This window comes from Engystomops pustulosus, chromosome 11 (genome assembly GCF_040894005.1).
Source record: "Engystomops pustulosus chromosome 11, aEngPut4.maternal, whole genome shotgun sequence".
Lineage (NCBI taxonomy): Eukaryota > Metazoa > Chordata > Amphibia > Anura > Leptodactylidae > Engystomops > Engystomops pustulosus.
This window is the reverse complement of record NC_092421.1, coordinates 52,039,647-52,059,169: the sequence shown is the minus strand read 5'-3', so window position 1 is coordinate 52,059,169 and position 19,523 is coordinate 52,039,647. Positions and strand designations below refer to the sequence as shown.

Genomic DNA, 19,523 nt, shown 5'->3' with positions numbered 1-19,523 from the left:
ATATAAATTTAAAGGGAACTTTTTACAAGCTTCCAAAGCACTAAAGAAAGCAGCTCCCACAGGTAGGGTATAACTTATCCTTTTCAGCATTCCCACAGTGGTGAAAAGAACAGTGTGCTGACAGGTTTAATAAAGTTTTATTCTATTTAAGTAAAAACTCACTTGTTTAACTACATAAATTACCTCACATGTAAATAAGTTGAAAGGAGCCACTAAGTTATTTTCAACTCTCCTACCCGGGTTTTATAGCACCTGAAAGCATTATTCTGGTATTATTTCAAAGATGAGATGTGGTCAGTTAAATACATTGTTGGAAACACTTTGGGCACATTTGCTTACCATTCCTTTGAGTTCATAGATTCACTAATATTGTGCGCCCGTTATGTGTCGTTTCCCCCACTCAGGTCCGCCAGAGGTTCATCTTCTTCGTGGTGCATGTAAGTGCATTATCTTGCGACACAATTTGAATCTTAAATCCTGTGCTCAGTCCAAATCAGTTGCGCGGCTGCGCAACAATCCGATTGCGTGCGACACAATCCCAGCACAAACCCCTATTAAATACAGAAACTGGCGAACAGTCCAATGAAAGTGTGATCCGCGACCTTTAGTAAATAAGCCCCTTTGTCTATGGCTGCGTATATGTTTCAATAGCATGAAAATTACAACCCTAATATAAGATTGTCCTCTTTAGAATCACACCAGAAGCAAATGTCTAGGTGCTATAGAGCTCAAGATACAGATGTCTATAGTGTTGCTATTCCTTCATCACCTTCATCATGACTCATCTCTCTTATCCTCTTGGCGCACCTGAACATACATCATCAAGGCTGGTGTTGAAAAATGTCTTTGGAATGGAAGATCCACCAACAAAATACTTAACCTGATATAACAATACATTTCTTGTATTACCATGGTGTTTAGAAATTATGCATATATATGAATAAATTGCAAAGGAAAACGATTCTTTTTTTCTTATTGTTACTCATCTTAGATAAAAAATGACACTTTTCAGCTCATTTGAGTGTGATAATTTTTCATGGATAAACAGGTGGAATTTCACATAATGCTAGAAAAGATACTTCATGCCCTACCTGAGGGGGTGGTAGTTTAGTGGTGTAATAGTTGGGCAGAGTACATTTTAAAGCTCAATAGTTATGAATTAAGCAGATGGTTGGCATTTTTAAAATGTGGCCTAATACATAATTCCAGATGACTTAAATAGGAAATCATCATCTCGAAAAAAAACTTTCTACTCATCCCGAGTAACCAGATGGCATGTTTCTTTAAGAAAGGAGAGAAGAGTAGGAGTGGACATTCCCCACCATATAAAAGACAGCGAAGGGCCAATTTTAGGTCAGTAAGATCAGTGACAGAAAGAGAACAAGACCGATCGAGGACAGAGATCCCTCGAAATACCATCTGCAATCCTCCCTGCCTCTCCTTCCCTCCTCTCCCAAAACCATTTAGCAGGGAACATAAGAAAACACCAAGGATTCACAGTCATGAGTGAAGGAACAGCTGAAGAACCAAAGCCCAAAGCTCCAGGGACGGAGCCAATTGCTGCCGCCCCTGGTCCTGGTGAAGTGGAGAGGAAAGTATTGGGTGAGTACAATGAACATATCAATATCTAGTAATGAACGTACAATATCTAGTAATTCTGTTGTAGTTAAAACTTTTGCTGCACCACAACATGTGGATTTTCTGTGTTATAGTAAGTTTTGTGAATTAATCGCATAATGTCCCTGTCATGGTCTATTTCTGGCCTGGATGAATCCCATCTGTTCAGCTAATGTGCTAAATTTGGCTCAGCGTAGTGAGGCAAGAGAAAGGAACACATGTTTCTACTATCAGTCTTATCTTAGATGTTTTATATTAAACCAAGAGTAGATTAAAATAAGAGTGTGACCACTTTTGTACTTTTTTCACTAAAATATTGAAAATTTGCATCTGTAAAAACTTCATGCTCCTGCCAAAAATGACATGAAACCCCAAATTTTTTTTTTTAGCAACAAAAGTCCAGGGAACTGTAAAATGGTTCAATGTAAGGAATGGCTATGGATTCATAAATAGGTAAGTTTCCAAAAATTTTAGTTTATAATACAGACGAAGGTCTTAAAAATAGAAGCACATTACAAAACCTGTTATATAGACTTACAAAATACTGAGGACTACAGCGCCTCTGTGTGTATGTATGGATTTTAAATAGAGATATTTGTGTTGTCGTTATAGAGCAGCACATGGAGTGCCTATAGATCCAAAGTACAGACCCAGAACCACGCCATATACCGATACTTCATAACAGACCTTATCTGTACCGACTGCTATACTTCCAAATTGTCACATTATTAAAGGGGTTATCCATTGACAACAGGTTAGCCCCTACCCACAGATGGCACCCCCACATATCATGAGAACTGTGCACCCCAAAGAATAAAGCGGCCGTTCACACATACACACTGCATTCAATGTCTATAGAACCGCAGGAGATAGCTGATCACAGCGCATGCGTGGCTGCTTTATTTATTGGGAGTGTAACGAAGCCCTTTTCTGATCAGCAAGTTGTCACTTGACAACACATTTAAATACTAAACTATATGGTCAAATGTAGATTTGGCATCTCTCTGCCTGAGTAAAGTTAAGTTTGGGGGATGCCTAATACATATCTCCTTTTCAAGAAGAAAAGCAGGAAGTCTATGCTCCAGACTCTGCCATCGCTTTAAGGCTACATACACACGACCGAAATTGTGGCCGTGATCTGGTGCCACCAGATCACAGCCACAGTAAAGGTCTAGGGCACCAGGTTTTGATGAGCGCACCGTGACCTGGCCAGGTTGCCGAGCCGCCAAGGATAGGACATGTCTCCCTTCCCTTATACTTAGCTTTTTAAAGTTTTGTAGTGGCCAACCCATTAAACTATATAATAGTAAATAAAAGGTCTTCAGTATATTTCCCTTTTATTTGTTATCCATGGTCTCCTTCCTTTTAAAATCAACTTTTTAAATTCTGCTAATGAGCCGGAAGGGCTGTACCAGAGCCCATCCATGCTGTAGCTTCACAGGCTGTTAAACAGAGCAATCAGCACTTTCCCTTCCCACCATGTTCTGAAACTACCTTGCTGCAGTGAGGATGGGGATGGGGAAATGCTGAGGGAGCAGGGGAGAGGGGAGAAAATGTGAAGCCTTGTGAAGTTGCATCACATAGGGACTCTGGGAACACCCCCAGATCTGTATAGATTTTTGAAGGTTATCTACATTTCCATTAATACTCTGCATTGACTTTACAAATATCCGAGCTGAGCTTCCGCTCATCTACAATCTATGGCTTTTCTCTCACAATATACTGTACCTGTGTAGAACAAACTATTAACTAATATCTCCGTGTTTGCGTGGGTTTCCTCCGGGTACTCCGGTTTCCTCCCACACTCCAAAACATATGGTTAGGCTGTTTAGATTGTGAGCCCCATGGGGACAGGCACGATTTTACATGCTTTGTGCAGCGCTGAGTAATCTGTGCTGCGCTATATTAATAAAGGAATTATTATTATTATTAATATCTTTTTTATATGTTATCTTCCTAGAAACGACACCAAAGAAGATGTCTTTGTCCACCAGGTATTTCAATCCATTGTAAAATTTCTATTATTATATGGTAGAGGGATTATAGAAGGTCTATAGATTATAAAGTTAATGGATCTCTAGACTGTTTGTTACACAGTTCATTTCACCTATAAGTGTAGGCCTCATGTACACTACCGTATACTTTCCAATTTTTTTTCGTACAATAGGTCTGGTTATCCCATGATCCTAGAAAGCCATGTCCCTCCCCTATAAGCCAATACCCAATTTTTAACAACATAAAAAATGTCTAAAATACTTAAAGGTGTATCCTCATCTTGTGTACATATGAAATATCCTTTGGACATATTATAAATATTATAAATAAGCATTGGGCTTATCCCTCTTGGTTCAAGCACCAAAAATAGCTGTTACCGCTTTCTCTGCTACAGTAATTTTGCTGCTGCAAATTACATGAATTGACCTCCCTTCTCACAGTAGTGCGGTGTCAGGTGTAAGACCGATATCAATTAGGTACTTTGTGATGAATCCTACAGATATCAAAACCTGAGATAGGGCAAAGACACTGAGGGGGTCATTTATCTTTAGTCAGGACATTTGTGCATGTTTTTTCTTGGGTTTTTTTCCAACTTTTGGACTTCTTTGATTTATCTTAGAGGTTGATATATCAGGCAGCTGAGTCTATAGGGGTTTTGCGACTTTTTGTTAAAAAATTGCACAGAAGTCGCAAACTTTTCTGCAATGTCTTCTAAAGTTTTTCCTACAACTGGCCAGGACTGGAGTTTATTTGCAACTTTTTAACCACGATTTGTGCCAAAATTTTAAATTTTTCCTACCTCCACATCAGGATTTTAAAGATATATCAGGCACAACTCTGAAAATTTCTTGCGCGCTAATTTTGCTAGTCGATTGAAAGATTGGAATAGTCGTAAATTTAGGCAATAATATTTTACGTTAAATACTAAAATAATTGATCCCCTAAGTCTTTTGATGAACTACAACTCTGTATCCTCAAAAAGGTTGACAATTTAAAGTGCTGTTGTACAGAGTTTTTTTCCAAGGAACCCAAAATTGTATTTACACTCAGTCAGTAGTGAGCCTAACTGGAATATCGGGCGTTGAAAGTAACAGCACTGATTGGTGGGGGGTTGAGAAAAAACTCTATCTGTGCCAAAAACAGGGAGTTGGTAGAGGTTCCAAAAGATTTTACAGTTTAGAAAATATTGTGCAAGGCATGTTTTCCATTTTTTGGGTGCATAATATGTTAGAATTGTGGTACAAATTGACATCTACATCTTAATATATTACTAAGCATGGTTGGAACTACAGTGGTAGAAGACATAGCACCTGCCATGGATGTGTGCTAGCAGTTTTTTTTTCAACAGTCGTTGTAGTGGTGTTCACGATTATGGGACGGGAACCCCATGATGAATTTTGCCACGGAGCCCACTGTTACTAAGTATATTATATATAGTATATAGTTTGTGTCTTTCTCTCCAGAATGTTTTATGGTAAGGATAATGATTGATTGGTCACTGACTTCATCCCTTCTGGTAAGGTGTTAGAGCTGAGTAGTTAAAATAGAACACCCATCTCCTTCCAGCGCTGTCAGCCTGTAACCTGAGAAAGTCACTAACACTGAGAGCAGAGGGAAGGGTCAATTGGAGAAGTCAGTAGGACAATCATGTCTGAATAGTAGTAAACTCATGTTTCATACTGAGAAAGCATCCAGACAATTCACCGTCATAGCGAGGGACTGAAATATGAAAACAATATAGTAGGACTGACAAAGCTATTTGTCTGTATGAGGACCAGCTTTGCCTAACTTGGTGATAGGTAGTCGGTGTGGCTGGACGGGTTCCAGTTTTCTAGCAGTGTTCTATTCCATGTCATGGCACAGAGCCTGTTATTACTGCCGTCCTATGGAGAAGGCACCTGTTCCCTTCACATAATGCCATGCACAGCGAAAGTGCTGAGGAAGTCAACTTTATAGTCTAGGTTTTAAGATGAAGCAGGAGCTTTCCCCTTGTCCTGGTCGTGACACTCCTATTTTATTTTAAGCCATTTGCACTTATTGTATATTCTTGGCACACTTTACAAAGACAAGTTTTTTTAATTTGCATTGTGTATGAGTAATGGAGATATGTTTTTTTTTTATCTGGGTTAAGTTGTTTGTGGTAGTTGTATAGGCAGCACCGCACCCACTCCATGGTTTCCTAGACACTATGGGGAGGACGTTTTTTATTGACTTTGCACCAGATTTTTTGTTCCTGCGCAATGTACGTCATATTTATTATATGTCAGCACCCACAATTCAGCTTCTTTATGACACTTTTTTATGCTGCTCAATTTGGGCGCAGCTCTACAATCCCGGGACCTTTCCTGCAATACTACTGCAGGTCTACCAATTTCAAAACCCCTTCATGAATGTGGTTTATCAGTGCTGTTCTTCTGTTTGTTCATCTTATGGTATGCCAAATATATTAAGGCTGTGCTTCACAATATAAAATCACAGTACAAATCACCACGCCAAAAACCAAGGCCTAGTGCCAAAGATAATAAATAGTCCCCTCTGCAGCTTTTACTACATCAGAGAAAGGTCCACCTGACCAAAAACTATATCGGGGCATGTCAACTCTCCTCCCACTCTCACATTAACAACACATACATAAACCAATTTAAATAGAGGGCACATTTTTATGCTTACCAGTATTCCTTTAAAGGGGGTTGTTCGAAAAAAAAAAAAAAACATTAGTGGTCGGGAGGGGGCTACTGAAAAGAAATAAACATTCACTTACCTCCGCGGTTCCTCAAGGCGTCCCGCGCTTCTGTCTCTCTGGCCCATGACCTTGTAAAAAAAAACAGGAGCACGGAAGCGGAGATGCGTTCAGCTTCAAGCCAGTCGAGGTGGCAGGGCCACGCCTACCCGTCACTATTCCCAGTGCTATATAATGTGGGATTGGTGGGCATGGCCGGTCACCTCGGTCGAAGCGCTTTTCAGTTTCCGGACTGGAGAGACAGCAACAAAGGACGTAAATGTTTATTAAGTGAATGTTATTAAGTAAATGTTTATTTTTTAAGCAGCCCCCTCCCGACCACCAATGTTTTTTTACAGTGTCGGACAACCCTTTAAGTGAGTGAGACAAAGGTCAATACAATACATCGTATTCTGTAATTTCTATCCCACAGATTAGACCCATCAGGTATACAGGCAGTCCCCTACTTAAGTACACCTAACTTACAGACAATCCCTAGTTAAAGACGGGCCCCTCTGCCAACTGTGACCTCTAGTGAAGCTCTCTGGATGCTTTACTATAATCCCAGACTGCAATGATCAGCTATGAGGTTAATCTTTATTGATATTCTTCGGTCCCATTAGAGGAAAAAATTTGCAACTCCAATTGTCATTAGGACAAAGAAAATTTTTGTCTGGAGCTACAATTATAAAATATACAGTTTCAACAAATTCAACTTAAAAACAAACCTATGGAACCTATCTTGTACGTAATGCGGGGACTGCTTATATCTAATGGGTTTGTCAAAAATCATGAGATGGGAGTATCCCTTTAAGGACTGATTAGAAAAAAAGAAAACCCAAATTTCTACCCAGGGGTATTCATAAAATGTATCCCAGCTCTAGTAGTTACTGATCCAGTAAATGCTAGTTTAATCAATAACATTTTTTTGTAACTTTGTAACTTTCTTATTATGAGTGTAAATGGATGGTTGTATTGCTCATTGAAATGAATGGGGCCGTATGCTACCCGTATGTGTGCTAGTGTGAATGCAGCCTAACATCTCCAAAAAGTTGCTTTTATTATACAACTTTATGAAATTGTACTGTTTTTTTTACTTCACAGACAGCAATCAAGAAAAATAATCCTCGCAAATACCTGCGGAGTGTAGGGGATGGAGAGGTGGTGGAGTTTGATGTTGTTGCTGGGGAAAAGGTAAGAGGTTTGCTAAGTATTTGTCTAGAACTTAGTTCTTAATATTTAGAAATATATATAAGTATCACTAATCTTTTTCCTATTTTACTATGTTTAGCCGTTGTTCCCAAAAAGTTTTGATTGGAAGATAGTGCACATGCTTCATCCAAATGGTTGGGTTCCAGAGATTCTACCAATGTAACAACTATCCACTGGATGGGTGATTACTATTGTTGGTCATAGTACCCTATTAAAGGGAACCTGTAATGTAAAACCTTTCATCCAATGCATGGGTAGATGTTATAGAGCAGTACCCTTACTTAAAGAAAACCTACCATCAGAAATCTACCGATTAATCTAGATGTGATGGTAGGTGGCTAGTAACATGCTAAGCCCTAATCTATTTTTACCTAATCCTAACATACTTTCTAAACTAAACTACACTCTATCTAGCCCAGTAGCCTCTGCCGATAATTAGCATATTAGTTAAATAAAGTGTAGTTTAGTTTAGGAAGTATTCTAGAATTAGGTAAAAATAGAGATTTAGTATGTTACTAGCCACCTACCATCTCATCTACCTTAGTAGGTAGATTTCTGATGGTAGGTTACCTTGAAGAATAGGGTGTATTAACATAGCAAGAAATGTTTTTTACCTACATTTAAAGTTCATCTTGTCTACCAAACCTATAGGGTGCCGAAGCAGCTAACGTAACAGGCCCAAAAGGAGCTCCAGTCCAAGGCAGTCGTTATGCTGCTGATCGTCGCAGATATCGCCGCGGTTATTATGGACGCAGAAGAGGACCACCAAGAGAGGTTTGTGAAAGATATAATTGTTGTATATTGTGGAACAAAGAGGGCAAGGAAGAAAAAAAAGTTCCAGCATTCTTAAAATCTCCATGTTTTATTAGTTACAAAATATTCGTAAAATGCATGAAGTTCATTGTATGGGCATACAGACACGGCGATATTCCAGATGAGAACAGAAACGTACTCAGATTTTCAAATCCACAGTCCTTTGTCAAGCATAGCAGCCTAATCATACAAACGAAATGTATATTACAAAAACCAGGGCTAGTGGTCAAAACAGTTGTATATTGTGACTTAGGTGTGATCATATTAGCTTTGTGTATAGTACGAATGTATGAAAACAGCCGTATGCTACCCGTACTGTACTGTTTTCATATGTTAGCATATGGCCACATTCATTTGAATGGGCAATCTGGCCATCCACTTGAATGAATGGCCATATATTTCCAGCCACCAGCCAGCCCACCGTATTTTATACCGATACGATACAGATATAGTGACATACGTATCAAAAATATCCTGTATATACAAATTCATACAGCACAGAAATACAGGACTGGTGGCTGATCGTGGGTGTTACACTGGGGTGCCGGCTATATGTTACGATATATCGGACGCAGAGCAGGAAAGGGTTAAGGACACCTGACTTACAGACACCCCTTAGTTACAGACAGACTTCTCTGCCCACTGTGACTTCTGGTGAAGCTCTCTGGATGCTATTACTTAAGTCCCAAGCTGCAATGATCAGCTGTATTGTGTCTGTAATGAAGTTTTATTGATAATACTTGTTCCCATAACAGCACATAATTGTGAAAATCCAAATGTCACAGGAACAAAATCAAAATTCTAATTCACATGCAAATTCAACTTAAAACAATCCCAAAGAATCTTGTATGTAACCTGGTGGCTGTCTGCACTACCAAAAAAACTATTTAGATGCATAAAATAGTACTGTAAATATCTATTTGATTGCTTGTTCTTTACAAATGTCTCAGCTTTGTGTACATCTGGATCTGGAATTTTCTTACCAGGTGTGCACTATTTTCGGTAAATTGACAACCAAATCTAGCGAAGTAATAGACCTAAAAGAGATGTCACAGTTCTAACTTGTATATGACTGCCAGCCGGTTCTTCCTGGAAATGAATGGGTAGATGAAGAATTAACTGGAGCAGCTGCTGTTGTTGAAAGTCTAAATTGGTCTCCTGAATTTCAGACTTTGAGAGAGAGAAACAGATGCTTAGGATTATGAGAGAAAAAGGAGTGTGATAGCCCAGTCAACTTGAACAACTCGGGTTACAAGCACACATGTCTAAGGGTCAGCCCACAATGACTTGTCATGTTTTAACGGCTGCAGAATTGCTTAATGGCCATGTCTATCGGGTAACCTACCCATATTTAGGAATTACGGATTATGGATATGAATTTTCTTTGCAAGACCTTCGCTGGTCAAGTTGGTTCTTTTCAGATACAATGGGGCACATATACTAAGGGCCATCCGCCAGTTTTCTGTCGGACTTTGCACATCCTTTGTAGCACAAACTGCTACGCAAAATGGGCATTCTGGTGCTCAGTCGGGCCGTGAGCCACATTTAATATGCAAAGTCCGACAGAAATGTGCCACACACACTCTGGTGCACTCTGTCGGGGCAGTGCAGGGGGGGCTAGATTCATGAAGAATGGGCACCACAATTCATGAATCTGGCGCAACCTGCACAATACACAGGCAAACTGCACACAGCACAGACTTTACTGTTTTTACTAAATGTGCTGCATTCAGTTGAAATTTAATGGACTTTCTTTTTATTTAATAATGTCAAATAATTCCTGCACTATTTTACAATAAAGTCCCTTCTTCCAAAGGTACTTTGCTCTTTGTTCATAACTCCATTGCTCCATTACATTCCATCTTAAGTTGACCATACACATTAAAAGCATCTTAGGTAGATCCAATTGGGCATAAATGGCTGATTATCTAATATGTACAAAGGCCAACTCAAATGTTAAACCTACCCAAAATTTTTGTCTTCATGGAGATAAGCCAACAGAGGTGTATGGCTGCAGTTTACAACCCTATCTCATTCAGAACGTATACACACTATGCGATTCCATGCTGAGTCAGCATGTGTATAGCAAGCTTAAAGCACACCTGTCACCAGGAATGTCATGTTTAGTTGGTGACAGGTTCCTACGCTATGCTGATTTTAAAAATGTCATTTCATTTCATTAGTTTCTATAAGTTTAATTCACATTACGTGGCTCCCTGCCAGCAAATTGTGGTGAGTCCTGGGGGAAGGGAGAGGCAGCTGCGGCCTGTGTGTGTCTCAGTTGCTGTACTTTTTACACTATAGTTATTTAATGACCCTGTTCCAGCCCTGAGTTAAAGCCATTTTCTAATCTAGTTTTAAGGAGTTGTGCAGGTTTAAATATTTGTTTGTACATGGCTGGAGGAGGGGCTTGAAAGATAATAAAGAACATATATTCACTTCCCCTAGCCTCTGTATACAATGAGAGTATGTTCTTCAATATTTTTAAAGCCCCCCCCCCCCAGTCATGTATAAAAACATCTTTAAACTGTGATAACCCCTTAAAAATTGATTGATTTCAGGGCACAAGGACATATACAGTATGCTTTCATTCAGATTTGCTACACGGGGCCCACTGTATGAATGTATGAGATTTTAATTACATTGTAATCCTAATAACTGAGCTAATCCTTTACCAAACTTCAGGGAGGTGATGGAGAGTTCAAAGACGGTGCCCCTGACGCAACCCAAGCCCAGCAACCAATTCGCCAGCCTACCAACTACAGACCAAGGTATCGCAGGTAGGCTTTACTAGTTATCCTTATCTTTTTTACTAATAATTAATTAGTTAATATTTGAATTTGTTTGATGGCAAAATGCCAAATCACCAAATAACATATTGTTATTGGGGCGGATTTAACATTCCCAGTTTTCTATAAGCCATGAAAAAGTGACTATTCCTTGCCATGCACCAACTTTTTATCCCCCCAACGCCACCCTTGCGCCAAGTGGGTGGGGAGGGGGTGTGGAGGGGCAGGAAGTGGGCCGAGGCCAGGACTTGTAGAATTTACCTAAGTGCACATTGGTTCTCCGGCCTCTTGGTAAATAGGGCATGTCTAGTGCACAAACAGTCATGATAGATCCTTCTAGATCGTCAATGTCCCTTACATTTAGTGAAGTTCTAGCAAACCTTCTTATTGCAAATATTGGTTTATTTTGTCTAAAGCATTACGTGCACAATTTAAATGTAAAAACTCCTGTGTTTATGCAACACCCCTGCCGATGTAAAGGGATAGGTAGGTGTTGTGAAACTCATCCCTTTCCATGTCAGGAGCTGCTTGGTGAGCCTGATCACCTCACTAGGGGGGTCTCCAGCATGGAAATCTAGTATTTAGCTATAAGTCTCTGTCTGTGACGCAGGGGTTGATCTGATTGTCCAATTGTTTGCTCTGTGTGACTGTGATGGTAAGAGCAAGCTGGTTGGATGAAAGGGCTTGCTACCTCACAAGGGTAACTTATAAAATCTCTTTTGGGTGGGGCATGCTGCCCTAAAACCAGGCCCAAAGCAGAGCTCCACCACAAGGACTCTGCTTCAACACTCCTAGCCCAACCTGAAGCTATTTACCAGGCTGTATGCACACCTTCCTGAGGACCTGAGATCCAACCAGCGACTTCCATCCAGCTGAGGTTTTGCTGTTGTTATGGCCGTTGCCTGTTGCCAATAAACAACTGTAAGTTATGCTTTATCAACGAGCCTTAGATTGATCTCTGGATCCGGCTGTATATCATCCCGGGTGCCCCATACGTCATCACCAGAGATGTTGCACTTTCAACAATGTCAACCTCTCCCTCCATTTTCTTGCACACACCACCTGCTAGAGATCTGCCAGGCTGTGGGCGAGGCCTCCGCTCCTGATACCAAGCACCGTGACCACCGGCGTGTGCTAGCCCGCACTAGCCAGCCACTCCGGTATGCTGGGCCCTGGCTTCATCAAGCCCTAGAAAAAAGGCTAGGCCCCTGTGGGGGATGTTTCATTTATAGTCCAGAGAAAAAAAAAATTTAAAACATGCCTTTACTTTCTTGTGTAGAACAAACTGGAGTTTAGGTAATCTTCAATTATGTATCGGAGGAGATTTACAAATTTAAAATATAGTAAATGCACCATAATCCTGCTTTGCAGATTTTTAATGACTTCTAGACACAACTTCTTCCTTTCTCTTTTGTCTAGAAAGGTAACAGGAAGGAAGGGGACATTGATTGATGCAAGTGAAAATGTGCCATGCGTCTTTAGAACAGAAGGCACATGGCTGCACTAAATACAATACTTTTTAATCAGCAGGGTTGGATTAAGACTGCTATGGTCCCTGGAAAGTTTGAATAACATAGCCCCTACAAGTCTGGAATTCACTTCCTACATATGATCCTAGAATTCAACTTCTTGGAGAATAGAGGATTACTCCTTTCTGCCTATTTTAAGTCTGTAGTTTCAGGACCTTTGGAGGGCCTTCAAAGGTCTTGAAATGGCTCTTGTGTACATGTGTAGGAACAGATCGGTAAAAGCCCCCTTGAAGGCTTGGACCCCAGGCTACCACCCAAATTGCCTATATTATAATCAGTGCCCTTGGCCATTATTTTAACAGATCATAAAGGTGTCCTAGTCTGATCCGTTTGTCAGCGATTGTTCATAGAGTATAGTTTATAAAATTCCTTGAAAATAAGAAGCCAAATTGATACAAACTAGGGTGAAAATTTTACTTTTTTAGATTTTTCAAAAGAGTTTTATTGAAGCCTTTTTCTATTAAATCTGTACATCATACGCAACAGTAACAACAAAACATGTACAGGTGGTCCCCTACTTAAGGACACCCGACTTACAGACAACCTCTAGTTAAAGGCTAGCCCCTCTGCCCACTGTGACCTGTGGTGAAGCTTTGTGGATGCTTTACTATAGGCTGAAACTGTAACGATCAGCTGTAAGGTGTCTGTAATGAAGCTTTATTGATAATTCTTGGTCCAAGGAAAAGAGGGGATAAAAGGTCAGAAATAAGCCACATAGCGGGGAGACAGAACCTCATTTAAGGAGGGTTCCGCAGTCTTTTATAGTGAGTAGATGATTAGCTATGAGGGTGAGTCATCATGCTTCAAGCAGGTTGAGAATCCTATAAAAATGAATTTTACACTCTGTTTTCCACAGCCAATTTTGGCCAGATTCATTTGGATGTAGCCTAATGAATTAAGAAAATTATACAGGATCATTTCAACAGTTGTATTTATTTTTTGTTCCTTAAAGACCTATGCCTCAGTCTAGACCTGTTCCACCTACTGGAGAAAATGAGAACAAAGAAATCCAATATGATACAGGAGCTCCGGATCGACAAAACCAACGCGGTTTCCGAAGACCGTACAACTACCGGCGTCGCCCTAACCAAGCAAGTGCTCCAATACCGGGGAATAAGGAGGCCAAGGTATGGAAGATACAATTTGTAAGCCACAAACATTGTATAACAATATCAGTAATAATGGGGTCACCCAAGTCTAAGTAAAATCTTGAAATTATGTTAATGAGGCCTGAAGGACTAAGGGCGTGTTACAGAAGCCCTCTGTGCTGTTGCTTCACAGGCTGTTGTTACACTTCAGCCGCACATCCCAGTCTCATCCTCCCCCTGCACTTCCTGTTATCTCAGCAGCAGTGTGCGCACAGCGGGAGGGGGAAGAGCTCTTTCAAAATGTAATAGCCTGTGCAGCTACCGTACAGAGGGTCTCTGATACCACACTCATAGCCTTTCTGGCTCATTAGCATCAATTTAAAAGTTGATTCTGCAAATAAGTAGGCCATGGATAACAAATATAAAAAGATTACCATAGTCACAGTGCCTGGATCAATGAGTAATTGTCCCTGGTGTATCATGTTAATTTTTATGGTAGATTTTCTTTAATGTATCAAATATGTTGTTTAGTAAATTTAGTACAGTAGTGGTCTGTGAGCTTGAACTTGTTGATGTGGTTAGGGGTAGAAGAATTTTGTGTAATTTTACTTGGATTGTTGTAGATGGTTCACTCCCTCCTTGCTTTCAAGGGACATTATAGTATAGGTCATTTAATTCATGGTGATGTGTGTCAAGGAAAAATATAGCAGGACTGTTTAACCCCTTAAGGACCAGGCCCTTTTTCGTTTTTGCGTTTTTATTTTTCACTCCCCACCTTCAAAAATCTATAACTTTTTTATTTTTCCGTGTACAGAGCTATGTGATGGCTTATTTTCTGCGTAACAAATTGCACTTCGTAGTGATGGTATTAAATATTCCATGCCGTGTACTGGGAAGCGGGAAAAAAATTCTAAATGCAGTGAAAATGATGAAAAAACACATTTGCGCCATTTCTTGTGGGCTTGGTTTTTACAGCTTACACTGTGCGCCCCAAATGACAGGTCTATTTCATTCATTAGGTCAATACGATCACGGGGATACCAAATTTGTATAGGTTTTATAATGTTTTCATACATTTACAAAAATTAAAACCTCCTGTACAGAAAAAAAATTCTTCATTTTGCCGTGTTCTTGCGCTAATAACTTTTTCATACTTCGGTGTATGGAGCTGTGAGTGGTGTCATTTTTTGCGACTTCTGATGACGTTTTCAATGCTTCTATTTTTAGGACTGTGCGACCTTTTGATCACTTTTTATAGAATTTTTTCTATTTTTCAAAATGGCAAAAAAATGCCATTTGCGACTTCGGGCGCTATTTTCCGCTACGGGGTTAAACGCAGTGAAAAACGGTTATTATATTTTGATAGATCGGGCATTTTCAGACGCGGCGATACCTAATGTGTTTATGATTTTTACGGTTTATTTATATTTATATCAGTTCTAGGGAAAGGGGGGTGATTTGAATTTTTATGTTTTTTTAATATAATTTTTTTTTTTTTACTTTTTTTTATTTTTTTTTTTCACTATTTTTCAGACTCCCTAGGGTACTTTAACCCTAGGTTGTCTGATTGATCCTACCATATACTGCCATACTACAGTATGGCAGTATATGGGGATTTTGCATACCATCTATTACAATGTGCAGATCGCACATTGTAATAGATGGCCTAAAACATGATAGCCTCGGATCATTGTGTGATCCGAGGCTGTCATGGCAACGGATCGCCGCTCCCCGGTGACGTCACGGGGAGTGACGATCGGAGCCAAGATGGCGGCGCCCACGCGCCGCCGGCTCTTTAATGCCGCCGGCAGCTTTGCCGGCGGCGATCAAAGGGTTAACACCCGCGATCGGTGCAAGCACCGATCGCGGGTGTTAGCGACGGGCATTTGCTTCATTATGAAGCAAATGCCCGGTGAGTATGAAGAGGGCTCAGCCCGTGAGCCCTCTTCATACTCCCCCATGCGCAGTAAGACGTAAGGGTACGTCTTATTGCGCTATGGGGTTAACAAGCCTAAATTCTAGATGTATAAGAAGCAAAATAAAATACCAGGAATATACGGACGCACTACTCTGTTTTGTTCGTATGATGATATTTATTTTTCAACAGTGGGCAGACAAATAAAAATAATAAAAAAATGTTTTTAATTATCATACAAACAAAACAGAGTAGCGTGTCCGAATATTCCTGGTATTTTATTTTGCTTCTTACCGTATTTACTCGAGTATAAGCCGAACCGAGTATAAGCTGAGACCCCTAATTTTACCACCAAAAACTGGGAAAACCTATTGAATCAAGTATGATCCAAGGGTAGGAAATGCATTGGTCACAGTCTCCCTGTAGTATACAGCCAGCCAGCCCCCCTGTAGTATATAGCCAGCCAGCCCCTCTGTAGTATACAGCCAGCCCAACCTGCCCCTCTGTAGAATACAGCCAGCCAGCCCCCAGTAGTATACAGCCAGACAGCCCCCTGTAGTATACAGTCAGTCAGCCCCCTGTAGTATACAGCCAGCCCCAAGTAGTATACAGCCAGCCCCCAGTAGTATACAGCCAGCCTGCAGCAGTATACAGCCACCCTGAATTAGTATACAGCCAGCTCCCAGTAGTATACAGCCAGCCAGCCCCATGTAGTATACAGTCAGTCAGCCCCCTGTAGTATACAACCAGCCGCCAGTAGTATACAGCCAGCCACCCCCTGTAGTATACAGCCACCCCCCAGTAGTATACAGCCAGCCCCCTGTAGTATACAGCCACCCCCCTGTAGTATACAGCCAGCCAGCCCCCTGTAGTATACAGCCAGCCCCCAGTAGTATACAGCCAGCCAGCCCCATGTAGTATACAACCAGCCAGCCTCCAGTAGTATACAGCCACCCCCCAGTAGTATACAGCCAGCCCCTAGTAGTATACAGCCAGCCCCAATTAGTATACAGCCAGCCCCCAGTAGTATACAGCCAGCCAGTCCCAAGTAGTATACAGCCAGCCAGTCCCAAGTAGTATACAGCCAGCCAGCCCCAAGTAGCATAAAGCCAGCGAGCCCCAAGTAGTATACAGCCATCCAGCCCCAAGTAGTATACAGTCACCCCAAGTAGTATACAGCTAGCCACATGCCAAGCACATACAAAAAAACAAACTTCTGCGCCCCAATGTTCGTCGCGGCTCCCAATCCTCGGCACGGCTCCTCTTCGGCCTTCCCACTGCTGTATTAGCCGGCAGAGACGTGTCCATGTGATCTGCCGGTCGGCGCACACTATGACGTCATCAGCAGCATCATAGTGTGCGACAGATCACATGGAAGTGCCGAGGATCGGGAGCCGGCCGAGGATAGAGATCCGTGACGAGCATCGGGGCATCGGACGGTGAGTATGTAAGTTTATTTGTTTTAATTGACTCGTGTATAAGCCGAGGTGAGGTTTTTCAGCACATTTTTTGTGCTGAAAAACTCAGCTTATACACGAGTATATACGGTATACTCTCTCATCCGGATCCTTTGGATTCCGGCAACCAGTGGACGCTGCAACTCCTGAAAAGAATATTTGAGATTTCTATTATCTTTGTTTATATTTTACCAATTGTATTTATTTTGACAAATTCTAATTGTGCTGTGACATTTTTGTATATCCTAAATTCTTGATGGTGAGAGATTTATTTTGTTTTATCTGTTTTATGCTTATTGTACATGTATCTAAGCATGATATGTTAATACATTAATATATGCAATTAAAGTTTACCAGAATAATATATTGTGAAGAACTAGTGATAAGTAAATGAGCGGAGAGCTCTTCTTTCAGTGACCTACCCTGAGAATATATGATATGCTGTTGGCTGTTGTTATCTTATTACCATAGCAATTAATGATGTGCTTATTGCTGATATGAATTTGTCTTATCTTTGCACTGTAGCCGACTGAGACCACAGCTGAGAAGCCCGTGCCAGTAGCTGAGAAGAGCAATGCTGTGTAATCTGAGTGACCCGATCTTCCATCATGTAAGTGAGACGTTTAGTTACAATTACATATAATACAGTTGTCTCTATGTCCAACCCCAAATAGAACTGTGATCATCATCAAAATCAAGTTATATTTAAAAGAAGGACACATTTAATATTCCCAATTTTTCATGTGCAACTCAAGTGGAAAGGTGAATAATAATCTGTTTTATAGATGTGAACTATTTTATACTCCCATGTGGATTGAGCTGTGGTGGATTTGGCATTTCTAATTCCACTTCAAAGATTTTCTCTAAATGGCAAAGCTTATGGCATACCCTCAAAGAGGTATTCCCATTAAAGAAAACTCTCAAATTTCAATACCCTAGTGTACACAGTAAAGATGATTTTTAACCCCTTAGTTTACAGCTTCTATCACTAAATGATGGTCAGTGATGTGCAAACACTTCATAATTCCTCTGTGCTGTGAGATGCTGCATGCTGACAATGTGCTTAGACTATCAAGGTACAAGGTTTGTATACAATTCCATTTCGCTTCTGAACATTGTACTAGTATCTGACACATAGAAAAAGAGATGAGACAGATCAGAGATGATGAGATCCGCCAGCAGGAAGTCTGTTGGGGACATTTACATAAATTGTTGGTGTCTGCACTGGCTTGGTTACCGACTTGCTTTTTGAAAGGAGACACATATTTAATATTGTGGAGCTGTACAGATACATTTCTGGTGCCGAGATCATTTTCTATCCCAAGCTCCAGAAATGTGTCTCGCAGTCAGAGAACAGGCTAAGCAATCTGCCCTGAAGTGGAGCAATGGCCTCTGCGGCAGTGCATTGGTGGCTGACCTCGTCCGACAGCTCGTCCAGTCTGAATTAGATGCCAGAAGGACAGGCAGCAGACATCCTAATGTGGTGAGTGTTTTCCGGGTACGGTAATGTAAGCTGAGTACAGTAGCACAATTTTGTGTCCCTGCAAGACCAAATTTCTCATGCAGTGTTGGGGGAAGCAATATGGCTTCCCCGACCCTAAGTCAGAAGATCTATTGTCTAAGACACATGAAAACCAGGGCCAATTTTTATGCACATTTTGCTATACCATGCTGTGCTCACACTGTACATACAGATCACTGAGGTAGGTGATAATGTTTTGGTAAAACAAAGTGAATGTTTTATTTTTGGTCTAATTTTTTTCAGGCAAAATGTGAGCAGAAGAAAGAAGAACCTTACAAGTGGCCACTAACTATTACTAATGCTAGAAGTTCTAAAGTTGCCTATTAATTAGGAGGGTGACGGACTGCCTCTTCGCTATTCAGCTTGTATGCTGCGGATTTCTGCATTATGAACAATTTGGGTTCTACAACCTAACCATGCCAATGTCAGAATTAAGAATATATATCATTTTATCAATGAGAAAAAAAAACTATTGAGCTGTGCGGAAGAGATACAGATTAATTGATATTCTTTTACTATTGTACCCAGAACCAAACATTATATAGATCATATAACTGTTCTGATGAATGAGAATGTGATTTCCAGCTACTGCAGCACATGTCAAATGCACTTCTAAGCAAAGAATAGTGAAAATGGAATGCAAAAAAGAAAAAGCTTGAGACAACCTTTCCCCTCCTAGCTGATGCACATCTGATGACATCATGGGCCATACATTGACCTTGGTTCACAGATACATTATTGACAAGTTTGTTATTTTGCACAAGCCGAGCACAACCTTCAGATGCCTTGAAATAAAATCAATCAACCTAAAAGATCATAATGTATTATGTTTATTTAATTACATATATGGGGGACATTTATCAGGAC

General features: G+C 40.6%; 1 protein-coding gene across 2 annotated transcripts; it reads left to right on the top strand.

Annotated features, from left to right (window-relative positions):
- Positions 1-1,337: 1,337 nt before the first annotated feature.
- On the top strand, positions 1,338-19,476 carry YBX3 (Y-box binding protein 3). Of its 2 annotated transcripts, none has more exons than XM_072129386.1 (9): positions 1,338-1,602; positions 2,007-2,070; positions 3,578-3,611; positions 7,436-7,525; positions 8,195-8,317; positions 11,042-11,127; positions 13,627-13,801; positions 17,660-17,744; positions 18,900-19,476. In XM_072129386.1, exons 1-8 carry the CDS (start codon positions 1,503-1,505, stop codon positions 17,717-17,719), a joined length of 732 nt encoding a protein of 243 aa, XP_071985487.1. In that variant the 5' UTR covers positions 1,338-1,502; the 3' UTR covers positions 17,720-17,744; positions 18,900-19,476. The 2 variants fall into 2 exon arrangements, with proteins under 2 accessions (XP_071985487.1, XP_071985486.1); XM_072129385.1 differs by having other exon boundaries at positions 1,340-1,602; positions 11,042-11,136.
- Positions 19,477-19,523: the final 47 nt, after the last annotated feature.